Genomic DNA, 22,288 nt, shown 5'->3' on the forward strand with positions numbered 1-22,288 from the left:
AAGGAGCATTGATAACCATACAAACTCAATTCAAGGGGGTTAACAAGGTCAGTTGGTAAGGAACGGGGGGATTCAATGAAATCTCAAACCATACCATATATACACAAAACATCTTGGAAAGATCTCAGAAACCCAATGCTATACATAGTTATTATTGCTAGTTACGGTAGGGCTACTGCAGCACCAGTAGCAAGAATCATATTGCTATGTACCTGCTGTCATTGCATGGGATTTGTAGTCCTCCACTCTTGTGGCTTTTGAGTGGCAGTTGTAGTTCTCCATTCAATCATTAAAACGGGGTCTTGGTAGCCCTCAAGTATTTTTTTTTTTTTTTTTTTAAGAGCAAAGGTTCATGATTAATCAGATATTATAGACAGTGAGATATACAGAATACCATAAGGTAATACAAGGAAAATACAGAATTGCCACCTATAAAAAGTATGAATAAAAAATAATATATATATATACCAAGTGAAGGAACTGCATAACCATTCACAGAAAAAAATGTGTCTTGTTGCTACGTGCCAGTGCTTTTCTACAACAATATCCATATAAAAACTTGAAAATAAAACTGGTGGTAGGGATACATTTAAGAATATAAAACTACAACGTAGTAACGTCAATACCATTCTGACTTGCCTCACCACTGTTCACAGTTTACACAGAGGGGAATGAGGGGGAATAATTTAGACCTCGGTTCATAGATTTTGCGCAACCAGCAGTATCACCATTGATTATATTAACGGCCCCTTTAGGACCGTTTCTTTTAAGTGCTTTTAATGATAATACTCAGTGGTACTGACGTTACGCACTTTGAATTCACACCTAGCATTCATTTTATTTAGATTAGTTTCTTTTTCATTTCATTAAAGTGTCCATTCATATGAAAACTAAACATTTTTTTTTCTATACATTTTCTAACAAAAAAAAAATAAAATAAAATTCAACGTGAATACAGGTTCCTCGAATGGGCGGGGTTGGGGTGTGATTGACTTCCCCCGTAACCAGTCAGCATGCTGGGAGAGTACTGCGCTTCCAGAAAACATGACGGGAGTCAGCAGAAGGAGGAGAGCGGTGGAGACGGTCCGAAGATGGATGGAGAGAAAGTGGAAGAAAGGAAAATGTGTTATTCACCCATGTAGACGTGAACTCGTGTGGAGTAGCAGACAGCCCATGTTTTGCTCACCATCTGACCATTAAGACATTTGTAAAAGGGAAGCTACAGATTAGTGGTTAGAAAAATAGACTTAGGAGTAAGGCACCTAACCCCTGAACTGCTTGGCAGTGGCTGACCACTGAGTGTGCTCACTACTACTTGTACGTACAAATGAATGGGTTAAATGCAGACAACAGATTCCTTGTATGTGGCCAAAATGAAGCAAAATATGTTTTCAAATGAACTCAAAGATCAGAATAAGTAAAGAGACTGCAGCTTTACTTTAGTCCTTCCTCAAAGCCAGCTGGTTAGAGCCAATAAAGAATGTAAATACCTAAATTTGAATTTTAAACACATCCTCTGGTCTTCCTCAGCAGATGGGAGTTTGCTCAGTTGCCACAGAATTAGAAAAGTTGTCATAATAAATGGTCTTGTACTCATCCCAACTATCAGCTAAGGACAACTCCAGAAACATTTGGTGACCGTTTCTGAAACGGGCAGTCAAGAATTAGTTGAGAAAAATAAGTAGATATCCACTGAATTAGGAAGACATTCATCTGCATCTGGCGGTCTTCCTCAGCAAATTATGATGCCTCAATTAGAAATAGCTAATATGTTATTTAAAGGGGCCATATATTAATGGGGAGATCGTAGTTTCATCAAGCTCCAATGACTCCACTGAAAAATCTAGTAAAGGATCCCAAGTTCTTCATTACAACATCTGTTTTGGTCTAAAATGGCCAGATAGTGACAAAAACATGTTGGGTAAACAAAATTCAAGTTGCACACATGTTAATTCTTTATCACATTTTTGCAGGCCAGCCCACAGGGTCCTGCGAGGTTGAGGGCTCGCCACCACGTAAGCCCGTTTGTTATCAAAGCGAGGGTGAGCGCTAACAGCAATGATAAAATGGCACAGACTGCGATGGTGTCACAAGTACAGAGGAACTCACAGAGGGGGGTGGGGACTGCCTGTCAGTCAAGGGTAGGCTCTCATAGCCAGGGTTGCCATTGGAGGAAACGTTTGGAGTCCTGCGTAGAGACAGAAAGAGACAGGGACAGAAGAGAGAGGGAGAGGAAGGAGGAAAAAAGGATAAAGAAGAGAGGGAAACGGGTGAGACACATTGAGAAAGACAGAGGGGTCGGAGGGGCCGAAGGGTGATGGGACCCGAGGACAGGTAAAAGGAAAGAGGGAGAAAGAGCAATTAGATTTATAGTGCAGAAAACCACAGCACTCACTAGAGCTAGTAGTTATTAGTGCTACTGTCACTCAAGCAGCAGGCGTACAGTCCACTCATGACTGATGCGCGACAGGATTTATACAATAATCTGCAATTACTTGCATTTAGGACTGGGTGTGACTCACCAGTCACATGTTGGTTTTCCTAATGAATTTGTTTATCTGCACTATAAAACCCAGAAAGCTTTTAAAGCGATTCCCGAGCAGGTTCCATTTAAAAGGAGTGGACTGTATTTTTAGTGCTCGCTGAGTGTCTGAGCCTTGACAGTTTGTTTTTAGTCAGCATCCTTGTATTTGTGTGTCAATATTAGGTATGGGAGCAGTCAAGCTGATCAGCTGGCATTAGAATATAAGGTAGTTAAATAGTCCACGATTAGGCAGCACTAGCTATGCTTCTTCGGTGAGGGAGTAAGAGGAAAAACATAATAAGATGAGAAAAAGTGTGGGAGGGAGAACCAAAAAGGAAGCAGGGGGGGGTTTTGAAGAGGAGAGTGGCAGCAGCCAGAGAAATAATGTGAACACCACGGTGTGGAGACAGATGAGAGCGATGCAGGAGGGGCGGGGGGTTGTGTGTGGGAGGGTTACCTATAGTCAACCTGAGTCTCACATCGCCGGAGTTTTTACGAGCGCGGCCTCGTCAATGACACCCTCCCCCCAACACAGCAGTAGCGTACTGCTGTTTAGGAGACAGGACGCCATTTGAGACAAGATCTGTGACCGAGCGGCCTACGTCGTCTGTCCCGAAACACTCGACAGACGGATAGACAGACACACAGACAGACAGACAGACCTCTGGAGTTGTGTCTGTTTCTCTGCCTACACTGTAGTCCATATTGACCTGTCTGTGTGTCTGTCTGCAATGCATGTGCTTAACCTGACAGCTCTGTTTATTTGGAGTAATCCTAATCCTATCCTGTATATGTAGAGAAGAGTGTGCTGACTGCTCTGCACTCAAAACTCCTAATCTGCTGACTTTTGTGTAAAGATGGATGTGCATTTTGTTCAACACCTGTGTGTTTTGAAGGAGGTAATGTGGTTTTAAGCTGAATGTTTTCACCAGAAAAGACTACGTGTGTGCACAAAAACATCTTAACGGTGTTCAGTAAGTCTTACTTAAGTATATTCTGTGTTGTCACACTACTTTCTGCCCTTTTTTTTTTTTTTAAATCCATAATCCGAGGGAGGGACTAGCACCAAACTGCCCACGGCTGCAGATACTAAAACAGTAACACAGTGAAACTGTATGTCAGAGCAACTTCCTCCTCTTTCAACATCTGGTGTCTGTCTGTCTGTCTGTATGTCTATGTGTCTGTGTTACTCACGGAAGAGGCGGCGCGCTAGAAAACGGGGGTGTCCACCCGGCCCCCGGGTAATTATAGAAGGGGGCCATGGCCCCTCGCTGAGACCCCGAGGCCGTCGGTCTACGTGCCTGATGGGAGGTGAAGGGGTCCTCACTCTCGCTGTCCGAGTCTTCATACTCCTCTGATTCGCTGTTGTCGTCCGTGTAAAAGAGAAAAAGGTGTCGTGTGAGATCAGAGAAACGATGAGTGTCAGTGTTTATGCAGAAAATCTTAAAAGACAGCTGCTCGTATTCTGCTGGTCACTATTCATGATTGCAAGGAAACATATCGTACAAATTAATAGATGGGAAACACTATGTATTCATGTACAAATGGTCACCACATCAAACTACTGATCTACAGGACTTGCTACACCAGGAGCTCCAATCACAAACCTGCCAATGTTTCTCTTATCTTACAGCCACCTTAACAGGGCTCTAAAGGAGTTACCAACATCCACCAAACCTGTGCTACTAAATGTCACAAACTCTAACCTCTACCTGTCTGCACAAAAGAAATTAATTAATCTAGAAATGAGGAGAAGAGAGCCAAACCTCAAGCTATTGGCAGAAACTGCAACACAATCATGATGTGTTTGTGGAGGATCAGAACATCGAATGCTACCAGTGGTCAAACAGAGGAGTAAACATCATTCCCAACACTGTGGGACAGACGAGTTTATTAACTAATAGTCTGGATTGTCTGCCAGTGTCCATTTCTTGCACCACTGTAGGCAGGTGATTTGCAAAGTGTTAACACTGTACAGGTGTGAGTGCATTATAAATATCCAAATTATATTTATGACTTATGACAAAGTACTACAGATGACTTGTTTACTCCACACTCATTTCTTTATGCTGGGTGCACAGGAGACACACACTCTCACCTGGGGAAGCTCCTCCAGGCGCCAGGAAGAGAGCAGAGGATGGCAGTGAAGGCCAGAGCAGAGAGGAAAGAGTAAAGGGAGAGGTAGAGCAATCCCTCCATCCCATCGTAACACAGGCCTTTCAGTGAGTCGATGTAGTCCTAAAATGAAATCATAGAGCAAACACAGTGGCTTGATAATTAGCTATTGTTGCTTTTTTTTATTTATTTATTTATTTTTAAATATATTTAACTCTCAGCTACTTTGATTACCTTATTCAGACCCCGGCAGTTCAATAGAGCCACCAGCTGATGAAAGTTGCCCTCCGTGGAGTTGAGAATCTGTTGAACCTCCCTGAGTGATTTCTGCAAAATTGCTCAATGTGAGAAAATCACCAGATTCACGTGTAGTAGATGTTGCATTTCTAGTCAACTTATAAACGATGATAACATACCTCAGCTTTGGGGAACTGCGGGAGAGCGTTTCTGTCCAGGCTGGAGAGGTGTGTGTGAATGTTTGAGAGCGCCCTCTGTGACTGGGTCAGCAGCTAAAGCCAACAAGTCAGTGGAGTCAGTGGAGTTAAGAGCCTTTATTTTTGGATAGTTGCTCCCTTCTATACCATTAATATGCTGAGAGCGTAGCTGTTTTTTTCCTGGGGACCAAATCATTTCGAGGACAGGACACGCAGCAACAGCTGTGCATCCCCTCCTCAAATAATAATAATCCTCCCTAACTGCCCTTGAGAAAATGTGACATTCAACCTGCTCGCTTACTTTAAATCACTCGGGGGTCAGCTAAACTCCTGCAATGTAATATGTTGATGCGCTGCAAGGGATGCACAGAGGTCACGTTACCTGCTGGAATGGACTGTTCATGCGCCTGCTGCAGGTCAGGTAATAATCCAACACATCTGAACGGGCCAACAAAAGATCGGTGCACAAAAGATCAGAGCACAATAGAGACGATATGGAAACATGCGCCATTATATTAGATTCAGCTTTGAGAAGAGCAGATTTGGGGCGGGTCAATGTAAAACAACTAGCTCTCCTAGAATGTGCTGTTTGGACGGGGAAAGATTAACACGGTACCTGAGCTGGTCCCAGTGTTGAAGTTGGTGGAGTTGAGGACGAAGACGTTTGGATCTGAGCAGAAGTCACTGAGAGCCTGGCGACGCAGCAGAGAGTGACAGGAAGAGTAAGGGCGGATGACAGGAGGTAAGGAGAGCCGGGGACAGATGAGGTGAACGTAAGAGGGCGAGAGAAAAAAAAAAAGTTAGTAGACACAGTGACCGACTGACACACTTCCCTCAGCAGATATCTGACAGCAGCGTAAAAAAACACTGACAAATATTGATCTGTCTGCATCACAATTCCTGGACTGCACTTTTAGATCTTTTTCCATAGCATGTCTATACCATGCTGTGCATCGGCCCTACTTTTGAAGAGACATCACACCCACAAACACTCGCCCCACCAGAAGAGGGAGTGAGAGCCACACAGAGAAGCTGGCGACGGATGGGGGGAAAGCAATGACCCGGGGCAGAATAAAGTGGGTAGGCCCACAGCTGGCCCATTGTTTCCCTGTCAGTGACCAGGGACAGAGCGGCTCTGTGTGGACCCACAGGCTTTGGGACATCTCCCGCCAGCCCCACATGACACTGAGACTCTTAAACGGGGCAGCAGTGCAGGAAAAACACCCTCCATTTACCGTCTTCAAACAAGTCTGCCCCTCAGAAAGTATGGCCAGACTTCACAGAGAAAGCTCAGAAAGGACTCCTCTGTTTGGGACATAAATATGTTCTTTATGCTCTTGGTAAATATCACTGCGATAAGTGGCTTCATATTTGGCTGTAGGAAGCAGCAGGCTGACGTCATGTTCAGGCCAGGCTTTCAGCTCAACACTTTCAAGCAGCATGCGAGTAAATTTAACATTCACAGGATTACACGCACACTTCCACTTCTTTGCATGCTCGGTCTGAATGCCCGCAAGGCTGAAGAGCAGCAACAGCTTCGAGCAAGCCGATGGTTTCCCCGCTCTCTCTCTCTCTCTCTCTCTCTCTCTCTCTCTGTCTCTCTCCCTCTCTATCACTCACTCTCTCTCTAAAAGTGATCTCAAGATGCACTCCCCTGCGCTTCCTCTCCCCTCCTCTCCTCTCCTCGTTGAAAGCACTTCTCTCATCTTCTGTCATTTCTCGAGGCCCAACGCCCACACACTCGCAATGTAAGACACGCACGCCAGCGCACAAACACACTTTGTTCGCAAACACGCGTATCTACACTCGCATTGAATCTTTAATCTCTGCCCCCATTTTTCCTGCCTTCTTGGTCCTCTGCCATGACTGCAGCGTTCCCTAGCAGGCAGGTCTTTTCACAGTTTAGCACAATGGCCACAGAAATCACACACAAACGCACGCACACACACACACACACACATCACTTCAGCCTGCCATCAGGGGTCGGCCTCCTACAGCTCTCTTCTTCTTCGGCCATAGCCAGCCAACCCCATTCCAATTCACTTCCCATTCCTCTCATCCCTCCAGCTCTGGCGGCCGCTCAGCACGGTCGTGTTGCTGGGTCTACTCACCACCACAGTGGCCGTCTCCAGGCCCAGGGAGCCCCAGCTGAGGAACAGAGCCAGCCACGCCAGCACGGTCATCCTGTGGAAGGGGGGACAGCACAAACCCTTCAGCCAAGAGGACACCCTGACCATCGATCCAGGGTCGTATGGTTTGTGTCTGAAGATAAGTGCGTGTGTGTCTGTGTGTGTGTGTGTGGACTCACAGGATGAGCAGCCAGCGGGCTTGCTTGGCCAGTCCCAGCAAGATGAACAGACACACTATGAGGTCAAGCAGCAGCAACAACACGTACGACAGCCACCTGGGATGAACAAACACAAACATACAGCACATGACTCTCTATATATTAAACACATTATACATTCCTGACATTTTATTTTAACTCTAATCTTAACAGTTTCCTTACTCGTGATTGCTGACAGACCTTGAAACGATCAAACTCATGTGACATTTAGAGTAATTGTAAAAACAGGACACTGCCTCTGTTAATATGAACATCCTCAAGGTGCAGGTGAGTGGTCATGTGAGTTTCAAGTGTCCACCACCAACAGATGTTACTAATAAAAACCTAAATGCCTTTAGTTTAGCTTAGTTTTTTGGATATAACATGACCTGGATGACTAATTTAGTTTTTCTATCTCTCTGTGGCTATGTTATTTTATCCGACACAGTATGCAGCAATGAATTTGTAGGAAAGATGAATTATTTCCTGCGTTTGGTACACTAGTGGGTTATCAGTTAGAAAACAAGCCTCTAGTGTGTGCTGTAGGATTCTGATTTTGTTGGAGGGGGATTCAGTCTCGATGACTTCGTGAAACATTTTATACATGATGGGACAAACTCTATTTAATGTCCAGTTTCAGCTCTCAAGTATGTGGTCTCGCGCTCTTCTTAACTGAGGCAACAGTTTTGAGGGTGATTTTTCCTTGTCAGGCCGTTTGGATTTATCGGTAGATTGTTTAATATTTAAAATAGTTTTCTCTGTAAACTTCCTCCCAGCCATTACGTGTTAGTGCAGATTAAACCATGGCCCTTTCATCACATTTAGATTTTTCCTCCTGCTCTCGGATTAAAACCACTGTTCTCCGAATTAAACCAGCTGAGAAGTATAAAAAGATTATTTGGGTTCAGAAAGCACTGCAGATGTGGGATATCCATTCATGTGTATTTATAAAGAGAAAAAAAAAAGAGGCAGCATGTATCTGTGTTCACCTATATTTCTATTCTTTTAGCTGTATCTGCTCTCTATAGCTATAGAGACAAAAGAGGACCCGGGAAGAGATTGAACCTTGCTTCACCTCTCCCCGCTACAAGAGAGGGATGTGGTTTATTTATGAGAACTCTGGTATTACTCAACAGACATTATTTATCAGTGCTAGGACTTTTATTTATCAATTACAACGTGGCCATTACAGAATATGGAATATGAAAGCATCCCGTCATCCCACTTAAAGTAAAACCATTTTGTAATTTAAATGCATCCCTTCAACAAAGACATCTCAATGAACTTACAACATTTATGAGAGGCTTGGCAGGACACACTGTAAGAACAAGGGTTCAGCGGCCTCCGTAAACAGCTTCTACTGTTGATATTTGTCAAAGCGGTCCAATAGGATTTCGTAAGCTCAAAAAATGACCTCACTTATTTTTTACGAGCGGGAGTCATTATTTCTTGCAGTGAAGAAAGATTAGTTCTAATGAGCACAAGCTGTAAAAAGAGCATAAACAGATTCCAGCCCAGACAATACGACCTGAGAGGACGCAGTCAGTGTTAGTAATCACTAGCAGTAATCATGATCTTCCACAACGTTTCTTATTCTAAAATGATTTCAGTTTTTATTTTCAAACTATGAAATAATTATATAAATAATATTTCAAAATAAAATAAAATAATATAAAATTCGTTCAAATCTATCATGATTCAGAGTAAAATCACCTTTATCCTGGGAAGGAACGGCTTCATTTAAACCACAGAAAGTCTTGAATTAATAATTAATAATAATTCGGTTCTTATCAAGAACTGTTTGCATTTTTTATGGCCAACTGACAAACAGTCAGTCTCTTTTCCTTCCACTTTGCACCAAATTTATCTATAAAAAATGATTTTTCCAAGAATATTATTTTAAAATGACCTGGTCATTAAAAATGTATATGTATTAGATAGTGGTCTGGATTCAGACACTGCTAATAAGCATTTGAGAAGAGATCTGACCAGCAGCTTCAATATATCACCAACATCTACTTCTACTTGTCTAAACTCCAGATGTCTGCTCTGGACTGTAGACTCACCTGTAGTCCTCATTGACCATCAGCGTGTTGGCAGCCCAGCCAGGTGAGAAGGGGCTGGGCATTAAGCTGCTAGTAGGCACCACAGTCGGGGCCACAGAGGGCGGCACAGGGGTCAGAGGTATGATGGACGCCCCGCTGACGCTGCTGTCGTTCCCCAGCCCTGCGTCAACGCTGGATCGAGCCAGGGAGATGGAGGAGAGGAGGTTGATCACGTTCTCCGATAACCTCCGGCAGTTTCTCGTCGACACCAAGAAGGGTTTGCTGCCAGTAAACAGCTCCTCCATAGACGACAGAGGGCCAGAGACGGACAGTTGCAGTCCAGTAATTGTGTCTGAAATCTGGAGAGGGAGGAAGTGGGAGTTAAGTGAACCACAAAATAGACGTAATGTTGCTCATATGCTCATAAAATTTCTGTGGGGTAAGAGTGGTCGTGTTGTGGTCGTCTGCAAATGTCTGGCCCACATAATCTATAACCCTGCTCAGATTTCACACCCACCATTTATCAAACTTCTAAAAGCTAAAGTTTGGACTCCTTCACTTGTACTCATACTTTGTTCGACAGAAGTGAGTTTGCAATGTATCATTGGTCACACTGAATAATCTAGGTTTCATTTTTATACTATATTTGTATCTGGTCTCTCATTAAGCTGCTAATTTAGTATCATATATATATAATAATAATAATATGATTATACCTGCACATATATTCATGCAGTACAGGTCTTAGTTATTATCTGCAGTCGTCCAGATTCTGGTGGTCCTAAATTCTTCTTCATGCAAAATTTCTCTTTGTAGCTCATCCACTGTAAACACATTTTTGGAGGGCAGTAAATATATATATATATACACTATATATACACCAACCAGGGTTCTATGGGTTGAGGGGAGGGGCCTCTGTGAATCATCCCACAGATACTTGATCAGTTTGGGATCTAGTGAATTTGGAGGCCAGGTCAACACCTTGTACTGTTTTTCATGTTTTTTTAGTTGTTCCTAAAGCATTTCTGTGTGTGTGCATCCTGCTGGGCATGGCTGCTGCCATCAAGGAGTGTCATTGCTATGGGGTGGGTGTGCCTGGTCTGGTCTATGTGGGGGGTACATGTCTAAGTAACATGCACACAAATGCCAGGTCCCAACGTTTCCCAGCAGAACATTGAATTGTCACAAGATAATCAATGTCATTTACTTCTTCTGTCAGTGTTCATAATGTTATGCCTGATCAGTACATGAAAGATATAAGGTAAATCCTTTTAGCTAATTGATCCACTGTACAGATAACTCAAGTGATTAACCATGTGATCACCAGATTGCTCGTAAAGGTTACTTACATGTGTTATTCCCAGAGGTTTAATAAATACGGGCCCAGATTAATCCGTCTAACATTTGTCCCCTCTGTCCGTTTGATGCGGTGTCACTTAGAAGTCCTGCATTTGCTAAGGTGTTGGTTTCTTTGGAAGTGATTTACTTGTGTGTTTTTGCTGTCACTGATTGGTTTTCATACATCATCTGCATGATTTTTCCTGACCTGCATCTTCAGCAGAGCAGTGGACGGAGGACATTTAGCAGTCTGACACATAAACCACTGAGTGACCATAGGGAAATCGATAAAACAGAAGTTTGTATCTGATTTTCTGTCTCTGTCTCTCCCTCTGCAGACCCCGTGAAAGCGTGAACACGCTCTCTCTCTCCCTCTCTCTCTCTCTCTCTAACTCTCTCTCTCTCCCACATACATAAAAAACAGCATCAAGCACGGCAGATATTCTGCATGACATTTTACTTGCAGAGAGCAGCACTCACCAGCAGATCGATTGAAGCTAGCGTGTAATTGGCTGTGAGAAGAGACGAGGTCAACTGATACATCCCATCATTAGCCTCGCTGTTGCCATAGAAACCGATGCCTATGGCAACACTGCAAAAGGGGGGGAAAAAAGAGAAAGATGAAAACATTGTGGGAGGGTGCATATGTGACACTGAGAGAGACAGAGAGTGGGAATGAAGAACAGATAGCAGAAGCATAAATGTAATGTTTAATTCAGTGTGTATGTACATTTTAAATGAATGTGACACAAGGAGATGGATGCTGGTGAGGATGTGATGTGTGTGTGTGTGTGTGCTCTGGATGAGCATACCAACAGTGGAGCGGAGGGGAAGGAATAAACAGATGATGGGGAAAAAAGCTGACTCTTAGCACTCAATAGTTAATCTCACGCGAGGAAAATATTCGAAATGTTAAACATAGTGACGTGTTTACTCATTTTTCCGTTATTCAAATATTCAGATTAAGGCTCGGGACAGATGTTCATCAAATCCCCTCAAACCCAAGAGGAATGGTATGACCCAATCTCCCACAAAGTATGTGACCCAGATTAGAAAGCAGGGGGAAAAGGAGGAATGTGTGCCTGTGCCCGAGTGTGCTTCGCATTTCAAACTGCCAAATGTGAACAACGTCTAACGTGGCTGCTTTTAAAAAAGGATTTTTTGGAGTTGTGACCAAAAACCATCATCCCCGAGGAAACAGTGTCACATTAAGTATTTTCAAGAGGCGAACTGCAGCATTATTTCTTCCTCCAGTCTAGTGTGGAGAACACAACTAATCCAGCGATCCATAAGGGGGAGACACGAACCACCTCATCAACCTACAGTCTATGTGATGACATCATTATGGCAACTGAAATCATATCTGCAGTACATTATGTTCTGTGCAAGATAGGAACACAGCTTCAGTGCATATAAACGTGCAGGAAATGGACTGGAATATAATAACATGCATTAAATAGCACTATCATTTTCTCACAGCACGCAGCTTGGCTTGTTAGATTTAAAACGTCTGATGGGCAGCCGAGCTTCCCCTCAGTGGGATTCACTTTTCCGCTAGACAAGAGTGTCTTGGACAGATGTCAGACAGCATTTTTCCATAATGTACAGTGAACACAATGTACTGACTTGATGACCGCATGGTCACCAGAGCTGTGGGGAACACCGGTGGGAGAATAACTCCTGTACTGTAGGTGGGCCAACTGAGATCATCCTCACACACACACACACACATACACAGAGCTGTTGTATCCCCGTGGTTAGGAAACAACAATGTAACATGACTGTCAGCTGTCATCTTGTTTCCAAAGACATCAGTGACTGCGTGAGAAAAACACATGACGGCGGAGATGTTGGAGGAGGGACGGAGCTTGTGATTCATTCATCACTGCTGACGGAAAGTTACAGATTACTTTTAGAACTGCTCAGTACTGTTTTGAGGAACTTAATTTGACTGTTAGTTACTTTATACTTAAAACTCCACTGGAATACAAGCAGTAAGGTAGTACCTTTACCTGAAAGTTAGTTATTTTACCGCTAAAAACATAATGCTTATGGAATGTAAGATTAAACCCTATTCCCTTATAAAGTTTTGTGTAGTTGGGGCAACTCACAAGTTTCACATATGTATGAATTTTTGGTGTTTTCAAGAGTGATTTTCTCTCTAATGCTGTACCCTAACAGTTCCTGTAAAGAAATTCATAGCTCAGACAGGCAGCTGATCCTCTAATCTAAGCTAAATTTAGACCTACACCTAGGTAGCTTATTTTAGCATAAAGGTCAGAAACTGTTAGCCTGTCTGAGTCTAAATGTAAAAGGATACAATTAGAACGTGTTAATTAATTGAATAGAGCCTCTAGATGAACCTTCATATTTACTGGACAGGTATTGGAGTGGTATCCATGTTTTCTAAGCCCTTTGAAAGAAAGCAATTAGGAATGTTTTCTGAAAGGTTTAACTACTGATATTAATTTAAAGACTTACACCAAACCCTACTAAAACAGAAACATTATACTAAAAAATAAAAAAGTAGAATTAGAAAAGATTTATCTTGTTAAAGTCCTGCATTCAAAAATTCACATCAGTCAAAGTAAATGAGTATTACACCTGTGGCTGATCTTAACAAAAGAAAAGAATATAATTATTGAATCCTCAGAGGGGATATTTTTTCTCTGCATTTGACCCATCCATTCTTTCACACAGTACTGTGTACATTTACCGTTGACCTCTTGAAAGTCACAAGATTAACTCGAGAGGTATTTTACCATTATCCGTTATTATCTATTAGTGCATACCCTCTATAGAGTCACAGAGGGGCTGGAGCTTAACCCAGTAGTCATTCAGTAGTCACTGGAGTAAAAGATCTTATTCCACCACTCCTAACAGGACCACCCTAAACAGGTTGCCAGGCTATCACAAAGAGACAGACAACCATTCATACTCACATTCACGCCTACGGACAATTTGGAATCACCAGTTTACCTAATATGCAAGTTATTGGACAGTGGGAGGAAGCCCACACAGAAAGGCCCCAGCTGGCCAGTGGGTTCCTATCCAGGAGCGTGTAGCTATAAGGCAACAGTGTGAACAACTGCGCCACCGTGCCATCTGCTCTTTAAAAATTACAATTGACTGCTTCAAGAAAGAGAGAAAGCTGTAACAGTTCTGAAATATGAGTTATTATGATACATTTTGCATCATATTTGCATAAAATATCATGTTTTTTATGTTAAATCATTAAGTGAGCAGTAGTAAATGCAGTAAGCAGATGTCCCTGTCTGAATCGTAAGGTAAAGTCAAAGCAATAACAACACTGTATGTTATGCTGATGATACACCAGAGTTTCCATTCAGGTAAAGTTCTGAACGCGGGACTTTTACTTTGACTAGAGTCAAAGATCTTACTCCACCGCTCCTTAAAGGCGACACGTGTTTGTTTCCATGAGATATAACCACATCTGAATCCTCCCTCTCACCAGCACAGCGTGACAGCTGCCACCGCCACCCACGTGACGCAGCAGATGCCCCTCCCCTTCTTTCCGCTGTAACCGTGACCCGTGCTGCCATCTTCATCCTCCTCCTCTTCTTCTGATCCCTCGCTCCGGTCTCCACGGTGACAGCAGCAGTAGTGTATGAGGAAGGAGAGAACCACCAAGAGGGAGATAACGAGAGCGATGGCTGATAAACTGGACAAAACCAGCAAAGTCTGAGAAGCAGAGAGGAGGGGGGAGAAGAAGAAAAAAAACAGTGGAGGATGAGTCAGTGGATGTAGAAAAATGTTTTATTGAGTGAGATTCAGTCCAATTTACAAGTGCAAAAGAGATATGAGAGTGAAAATACCACCTAATCCTGTTAAAAGCTTGTTATTTTGTCTCGCCCCCATAAACAGGAGGAGACAGGGGTGAGAATTTAAATCTATATACATTAACAAATATAAATATTGAAGTGGTTCTTGACCATCCCTACTGACTTCAAAGGCTTTAACCCATCATTTCCTGATCCATCTATGCAACGTGATGGGTTTTAATGTCACTAAGCCATATCAGACTTCACTTTTGATCAGGCTCCATGTCAGAAAGTCAACATTACTGAAATGCATTTTGCTCCGACACATATCTACAGTATTATCCTTCATCCATCTGGCCGTCTGTCACTCCCCATTCCTCCACCTTCTCTCTATCTCACCTCCTGCTCCCCGAAGCCCCTCCCCATCGCTCCACCGCTCCAACCATCCCTCTTTCCCCACGCTCGCCCCCGCTCCCCCACGCTTTCTCTCCCCCCCACTCTCCCCTCTCTTTCTTTCTATCCACACCACTGAATCTCTATTAATAATCTGTGACCTACTTAAATACATTCACTGCCACTCGCCCGCGCTCCCACTCTCGCTCAGTTTGCCTTCTCGCTCCCTCTCTGCCCAGTTTTCCGTTCAGCAACCTCCTCGCATTACTCATTGCCTCTCTCGTTCTCTCTCTCTCTCTCTCTGAGCACTTTCAGTCTTTTGTCTTTCTGTTCTGCAGGATAATTTGTGCCCCCCACCCTCGCCCCTCCTCTCTGTACAGCAGAGAAGTCACAAACACTGAGATGTGGCTAGCTGGAGCTTTTGCACGAGAGCTTGTTGGAGGAGAGGGGATGAAATCTTGCTTTTTCCTGCAGAAATAGGACAGTGCAGATGATAGTAGCGAAACGCGCAAACTTGCTCGGAGGCTCACGCCGTGTCGACTCTCATGCACTACCTGACATCAAATTGCATAAAGTGGCTCAGTTCAGAAGAGCATGATCACATCTAAAGCAAGGTGACGAAACAAACAGACATGAGACAAGTTACTGCAGCAGCCTAGTGCCATCTCCCCACCAATAATTAGGCCAATATATACGCATGAAAAATTATTGTAAAGGCCTGTAAATGCCATTATCAGAGCTCTACCGATTGCTGTTGCATTCAGTGATTCATCAAGCGATTTATAGAGTTAGGTGGCAGAAATTGGCCATAATCCAGTTACTTAATTAGAGGAAAATATTCCTGTAGATGTATAACTGCAAATGGAGAAACAGGGATATGATTATTATGCATTGTGGCACCTCAGACTGGAGAGCTACAGCACAGCATGTGGTTACAGTGTGCCATGAGCGGCTGCGGCAGGTGTCTGTTACCTGCTGGTACTCCCAGCTGTCGGGGACAAAGGTGTTGTCCCTCATCTGCATGGTGAGGTCCAGCCGGGGGAGGGCGTGACACACTCTCACCCATAGCGAAGGTATATAGCTGGGCACCGTTGTCATGGCAGCCATTTTCTACTGCCCCTGGTCCCCTCCTCCACCCTGAGAGAGGGAAGGAAAAAGAAAGGTTAGGATGTAACCAGGACGTGAAGAACAGAGGAGAGGAAAGAGGGTGAGGAGAGGTGAAGGTCTTCCTGAGCACACGGCTCAGATGAAAAGACAAGAGGGGTCACCGTGGAACTGTGGTCAAACTGTGTTTGACCACCATTCTGGTATTATCTATGATCAGCCATCACCTGCGATGAGAAGCAACCTCATAAACAGTAAGGTGTATGAGTCAGACGTCAGGTTAGTATCAAATGAAATGTATCGTATACTGCACAAGTGTTGTGATTATAAGTGAATCAATTAGTTGAAACCATGACAGGTAATCAAAGCAAAAGGTTATATATTTGTTGGTTATGACTTCCCAAAGGATAAGATTTGCAGATTTCTATGTGCTTTTGTTTTAAATTTTATATCTTTAGGCTTTTGCAACTGTTTGTCAGACGAAATAAAGATTTGAAGATAAACGACCTGGAAACTCAGGGATTTTTCACTGTTTTTTACTTTCATACCGTAAATGATCATTTAATTAAGATGTGTTGGCTTTAACGCACAGAGATCGCATTGCTATACATTAAACATACTTCTCTGTTAACACTATAGGAAGGACCTGCATGGATGGTACATAGGGGATATAATGTACAGCGCAGGGTCTTTGAAGGATCTTCCTGGGAGAGTATATGCAGAGGACAAGCAGCGCATGAGATAACGTGAAGACCATGAACTAGAATGATGTGTTCGATCCTCATCACCCCACTGTTCTTCTGTTAATCATGTCTTACTAAAGCCGGTCAAGGGGGGAGAAAGTAGGGTAAATACAAAGGGCAAATCCGGTTAGCCAAAACACACACTGGAATCCTCATTACAATGACAGAACAGAGGGGGACCAGAGGACAAGAACGAGCCTGGTCGGCTTCTGATACCAGCCGCCGAGATTAAGAGACCATCAGAGCTTTACTGTTTAAGAAAGGGCCGTTTTAAGACTGAGAACCATTCACGACAACAACAACACTGAGGCTTAAATATAAAGGGCGATACAGCTGAGCTCTATGCTGATATCACAGGCAGATACCATTCTGCATCTAAAAGCATTCAATAATGTCACATAGATTCTGAATGGCAGCCTGTGTTGGATTTTAATGTCTTCCAAAGCATTTTGGTTGATAGATAAATCTATAAATCACACCAATGTTCCACTTTAGTGAGGCGTTTTATTGTCCCCATTGATTCTCCACACAGTGCATCTGATGCTCAGAATCGAGTTAAATACTCCACATAATAAAAGTTTGGATCTTGCCACATGTCCCTTTCAATGCCAAACCATTTGGCCATTCAGATTTAGGGAGTTTATGGGCCGGAACAAGTTAACAGCTCACACACAGACCAGACAGGGCTGCTCTAAGCCCATTACAATAAGCCTGTTCACCTTAATGGTTCCAGCAGCCCAACTGTCACAAATCAAATCACTGCCAACACTCCACTTCCCTTATTAAAATAGTGCTGAACATAATGGTTCACACGCTGTGAGAGCTGCATCCATCCACCACCCATCAGCAGTGTAAACAGACCGAGTCGCGGTGTTATGTTTCCTCCGTGATCGCTTATCTTGAGTGAATTTATTAGATTCTGTGTATTTTAGGTAGCCGCGAGGCAGGTCTAGGTTTAACAGACTCTGAGGGTAAAAGCTTTTGGAGAGGCATAATAAACAAGCAAGGGAATATTTCAACAATCAGAGGAGAAGCTGTGTACCTGGTGAGATTACCACCGGCAATAATTTGGGTCAGTATAGAAAAGCAACCGCTGTGATGGATTGATTTTCAAGCAGAATACACCACAGGATCCCCCATTATTAAACAATGAATGATAAATATGAAGATACCCGTCTAAATGTGAAATCACTTCTTGCACAAAATCAATGCATGACAAAGGAGAAACACATTCGTGACAGGCGTCAGGTGAAAGGTCAGGTAGGATTCTCCTGCCTCCCAAACATAGTGGAGGCAATTAATGAGGTGCTGATGGGAGGGGGTTCACAGTCATGGCTGTTACTCAGCAGTTGTCACAGATAGAAACCCTCAAGTTGACGTGATGTCTACTGCCAGTTTGTTATTATGCCTGTTATCATTGCATAACTGAAGGCAAATAAATGTGATTTTGAGCTCAGACGGTGGAGGAGAGAAAAAAAAAAACAAAGGGGAGAGACGAGGAAGGAAATCATGGACTCACACCGAACCATGAGCTCCCAACAAGAAAATAAAACACAAAGGAAGAAGAATACATCCGTTGTGCCTTGTCTATAAGGAGCTCCAACAACACATAGGATTAAATGTGCTTCCATGATATGAGACTGCATGATGTGTGAATGTAAAGAAAAGGGCCATTTTGTGAGGCAGCTAATGAGAACAAGGCACACGCATCTTCTGTCAGACGAATTTAGGATCATGGGAAAATCCTCTCCACCTCATCCTTTTTTTTTTCTTTTTTAAGACACTACAGCTCTGAATCAGAACACATAAATCATATATAAAGCACGTTGCTAATTTGCCCAGTAAAATCTGTTACGAATCACATTACAGCCTGAGCAGTCGTCTAACAGCCCCTTAACAACAACCTTAACGACCACAATTTATGAGGCAGCATTACATCCTCATGAAACACCGTATCAGTCAGGGGAAATTAATTAACGTCTTTGTAAAGGGTTAGAAGTCACCTTTATCTACCACGGAGAAGCTGCAATTAAAATCACATTTTTACAGTCATCCACAAAACGATACGATCAGTCCCAACAATGAACCTTCAAAGTGAGTCCGGCTGACCGAAGGTGAGTGAGTGCAGCTCTCAGACTGTAAGTCAGTGCAAATCAGTGCTTTGACGTGCGCTAGAGTCCAGCGTGATGTGAAGTTGAGGGTGACAGCCACACCACTAACCAAACAGGCAACCCTACACAGAACTAAATGTTTTCTTGCGGGTTCAGTAAGCAGTCTAAAAGCAGATGAAACCGTAATTGGGTGGAAAATCAGTGCATGCAATCAAACCAATATGACATCATCCACTTAGTTTCTTAGTCTAAGTATGTCCATGGGAGAGGACATCCATTAAATGTGATTGCTGAAAAGATAAATTTGGCAAATACAGTATAAATGTTTCAAGAACATGAACATTATGCATTTACAAAGATAATAATGCACCCACACTGGGAGTACACACCAGTAATGCACATTTGTAGCATATTATATTTCACTTAAGTGAAGATTTATCTTTGCAACACATCAGCAATTAAGTCACAATGACCCAGAGAAGGATCTTACCTCTGACGGCTGTGCTGGGAGGTTTCTCTCTCCTGCTGTCTCTTCTCTTTGCCGGTGTCCGTGAAATATTTACCCACTCAGAGAGGTATACTGCCAGCCATCAACGCGTGACGCTCTTGAAAAATCATCATCCTGAAAAAAATGGCTTGGAGACATACCAAAAAAAAATATGTCAAAAAACGAAGGGGGAAATAAACCAGTAATGAGAGTAACAACTGAAATATTAAATGGTCAATAATTGTCTGGTTGTCTGGTGACAGTGGAAAGGTGCTTGTGTTGATGGATGGGAGAGGAGCTCTCAGTGAGCGCGAGTGAGTGAGAGAGTGAGGGAGTGAGAGAGAGAGAGAGAGAGAGGGAGAGCGAGAGAGCGAGAGAGGGATTAAGATTGAGGAGACACCCCTAAGGGACCCTTTATCGTTGCATTGTAGCCCTTCGTAGCTTAGCGCCCAAGCAACTTCGCAACACTGCAGTGACACGATATTGGCCGAAGATAATTAATCTGTTAACGCGGATTAACGGGAACTAACCCCTCACTCACTTCATAGCAGAGGCACACTTCTAATGCCGACCCCCAACAACATCCAAGCACACTGCCATCCACCCAACCAATGTCTGTCCAGACTACCAGACTGAACCAGATTACCAGGAGAAAGAGTAAAACATGCCAGTGTGCGTTAAATAACCAGGAAAATACATTTTAAATAATCCACTCACATGTTGGATGAAAAAAAATGTGAACTCCTGCCTATGACAGCGTGATGAAAGCTAATGAGAAGTACTGAAAATTAGAGTAAGAGAGGCGCATAGGGATGAGTATGGGGAGGGGGAGACGGAGAGAAAGGCAACATGAAATACTGAGGAGAGGAGAAAAAAAAAAAGTGGGTTCCCAGGGAGTGATGCTGAGAGAAAGAGGAGGGAGGGAGAGAGATGGAGGGAACAATGAATAGAGAGGGGCAAAGCAGCGTGCAGTGGATTTGTAGGCAAAACCATGTTTCAGTGGAGGCTGCAGGACAGCATCAACACTGATTCAGTGACAAGGGGGGCAGTGGACAACACGCAACAACATGACAGAAGTGATGACAGCGTACTGATGGAGACGATCTATGGGTGACTGGACTGATAAATGCAAAGTGAAGACATGGTGGAGAAACGCAGCAAGACAGAGTAAAAAGAGTAGAGTGTTTGTCTGCCATTGGAAAAAGGGGGGCAAAAGCAAGCGCGCAAAGAGGGAGGGGGCGGCGTTAGTTTTTCTGTGTCACTGAAAGAGAGTGGGGGAAGGGAGGCAGGGAGATAATGCGAGTGAGGGCGCAAACAGTACAGAGCACACTCACTGACTCATATAGCCTATGTATAGTGTATATGTGATTATGTATCTGGGAGGAAGCGGGGGGGAAAAAAGACAGAAAATTATATTATGTATGCAAGAGTTCAGCTCAGAGAGCATTTCCACAGCCTCCGTGTGTCTGTACGTTGGAGAGCAGCAGCAAAGCATCCACAGCATCCATCGCTGCACTGATAAAATATCACCACACACACAGGACTGGCCCATTCAATATTTAATGTCCAAGACAATCTTGTGGTTATAATTCATCGCAACAAATACAAACAGTCCATACAATATTCATAAAGTATAGATTAATCATGAAATCCTGAGCTGCAGAAGACTACTCGCATAAAAAAAGAAGGCTTTTTCCTTCTTAACTATTTATGTATAAGATTTTATAGCAGAAGCATATGTCTTGTCTGTGTAGTGTAGTGTAGTAGTACATCAGGAAAAGTTAAGAACGATGACAGGTTGGTCCCATTCACACAGTTTGTCCCATCAAACCTAACATTTAAGTAAGCTGAAGAAAAATGACAGACGTTATTGTTGTAAATCCAAATCATGGGCCTGAAGTCAGACTTGACACAACAATCGAAAAATCTGAATTGTCAGTTCTTTGTGGATTTTACTGTATCTAGGTGGGGCTCCAGAGACCAATAGTTTTGATTGGCAGTTGATTTATTATTTTCTGTACTTCCATTGATATGCTCAGTTGTGACCAATCAAATGCATTAACACATGAGAGTCACATATGAGAGTGACTTTCAACCCTCTTGATGTCATACCTCAGATGTTTTTATATAAATAAAGTCATGAATTCTGTTAGCCCCTAGTTAGTGTCCTTTTTTATCAAATTGTCTGTCTACTGACTACGTCCCTGATCATTTTAAAACTGTGAGTGTGAACCCACTAGAAAAAAACAGGACCGGATGCCTGATGAGCCTCCCCATGTCTGACGTGTTAACAGACAGGTTGATCCGAGTGTTTTTAGGAACTGCCTTCATGCAGCTTCATACAGACAAGAACGAAATCCCTGTGATTGAACCACAGCAGTTAACACAACAAGATTCACCCTTGGCTGGTTCCCTCGGCAACACCATCAGTCCTGATGTGAGAAAACTGGGTGTCTGGTTTGACTGTTTTGAGTCCCACATTACTAAGCTGGTCCAATCCCATTTTTACCGTCTCAGGAATATTTATCTTTTAAAGACACAGAGGACATTTTGCATCATTAAATTTCGTCACGCCAGGATTATTGTAATGGTCTTTATACCTGTCTCAATTACACAACTTCAGACGGCACAAAAGTCCCCTGACAGGCTTTTAACATGAACCAGTAAAGGGGATCATATCACTTTGGTTTTAGCAGGTGTCCATTAGCTCCCAGTATGTTTTAGAGTTGATTATAAGAAAAGCTCTTCATGGTTGTGCTTGTGCTTCTATATCGCCTTTGACCTTTCAGCACCGTACAGGTCAGTACGTCCCTGGAGATCCTCGGGCAGAGGTCTACTGTCTGTTCCAGGGGCACAGCTGAAAACAATAAGGCCTCACGACTGTGG

General features: G+C 43.2%; 1 protein-coding gene across 2 annotated transcripts; it reads right to left on the reverse strand.

Annotated features, from left to right (window-relative positions):
• Positions 1-888: 888 nt before the first annotated feature.
• On the reverse strand, positions 889-19,536 carry ttyh1 (tweety family member 1). Of its 2 annotated transcripts, none has more exons than XM_084556837.1 (15): positions 19,406-19,536; positions 15,930-16,094; positions 14,255-14,484; positions 11,263-11,374; positions 9,466-9,803; positions 7,382-7,477; positions 7,185-7,257; positions 5,690-5,765; positions 5,456-5,511; positions 5,056-5,148; positions 4,874-4,966; positions 4,623-4,762; positions 3,826-3,886; positions 2,110-2,188; positions 889-1,027 (listed from the first exon to the last, which is right to left on the reverse strand). In XM_084556837.1, exons 2-14 carry the CDS (start codon positions 16,062-16,064, stop codon positions 2,150-2,152), a joined length of 1,542 nt encoding a protein of 513 aa, XP_084412963.1. In that variant the 5' UTR covers positions 16,065-16,094; positions 19,406-19,536; the 3' UTR covers positions 889-1,027; positions 2,110-2,149. The 2 variants fall into 2 exon arrangements, with proteins under 2 accessions (XP_084412963.1, XP_084412962.1); XM_084556836.1 differs by having other exon boundaries at positions 3,719-3,886.
• Positions 19,537-22,288: the final 2,752 nt, after the last annotated feature.

The sequence above is a fragment of the Chelon labrosus genome (genome assembly GCF_963514085.1).
Source record: "Chelon labrosus genome assembly, chromosome: 12".
NCBI classification, from domain to species: domain Eukaryota; kingdom Metazoa; phylum Chordata; class Actinopteri; order Mugiliformes; family Mugilidae; genus Chelon; species Chelon labrosus.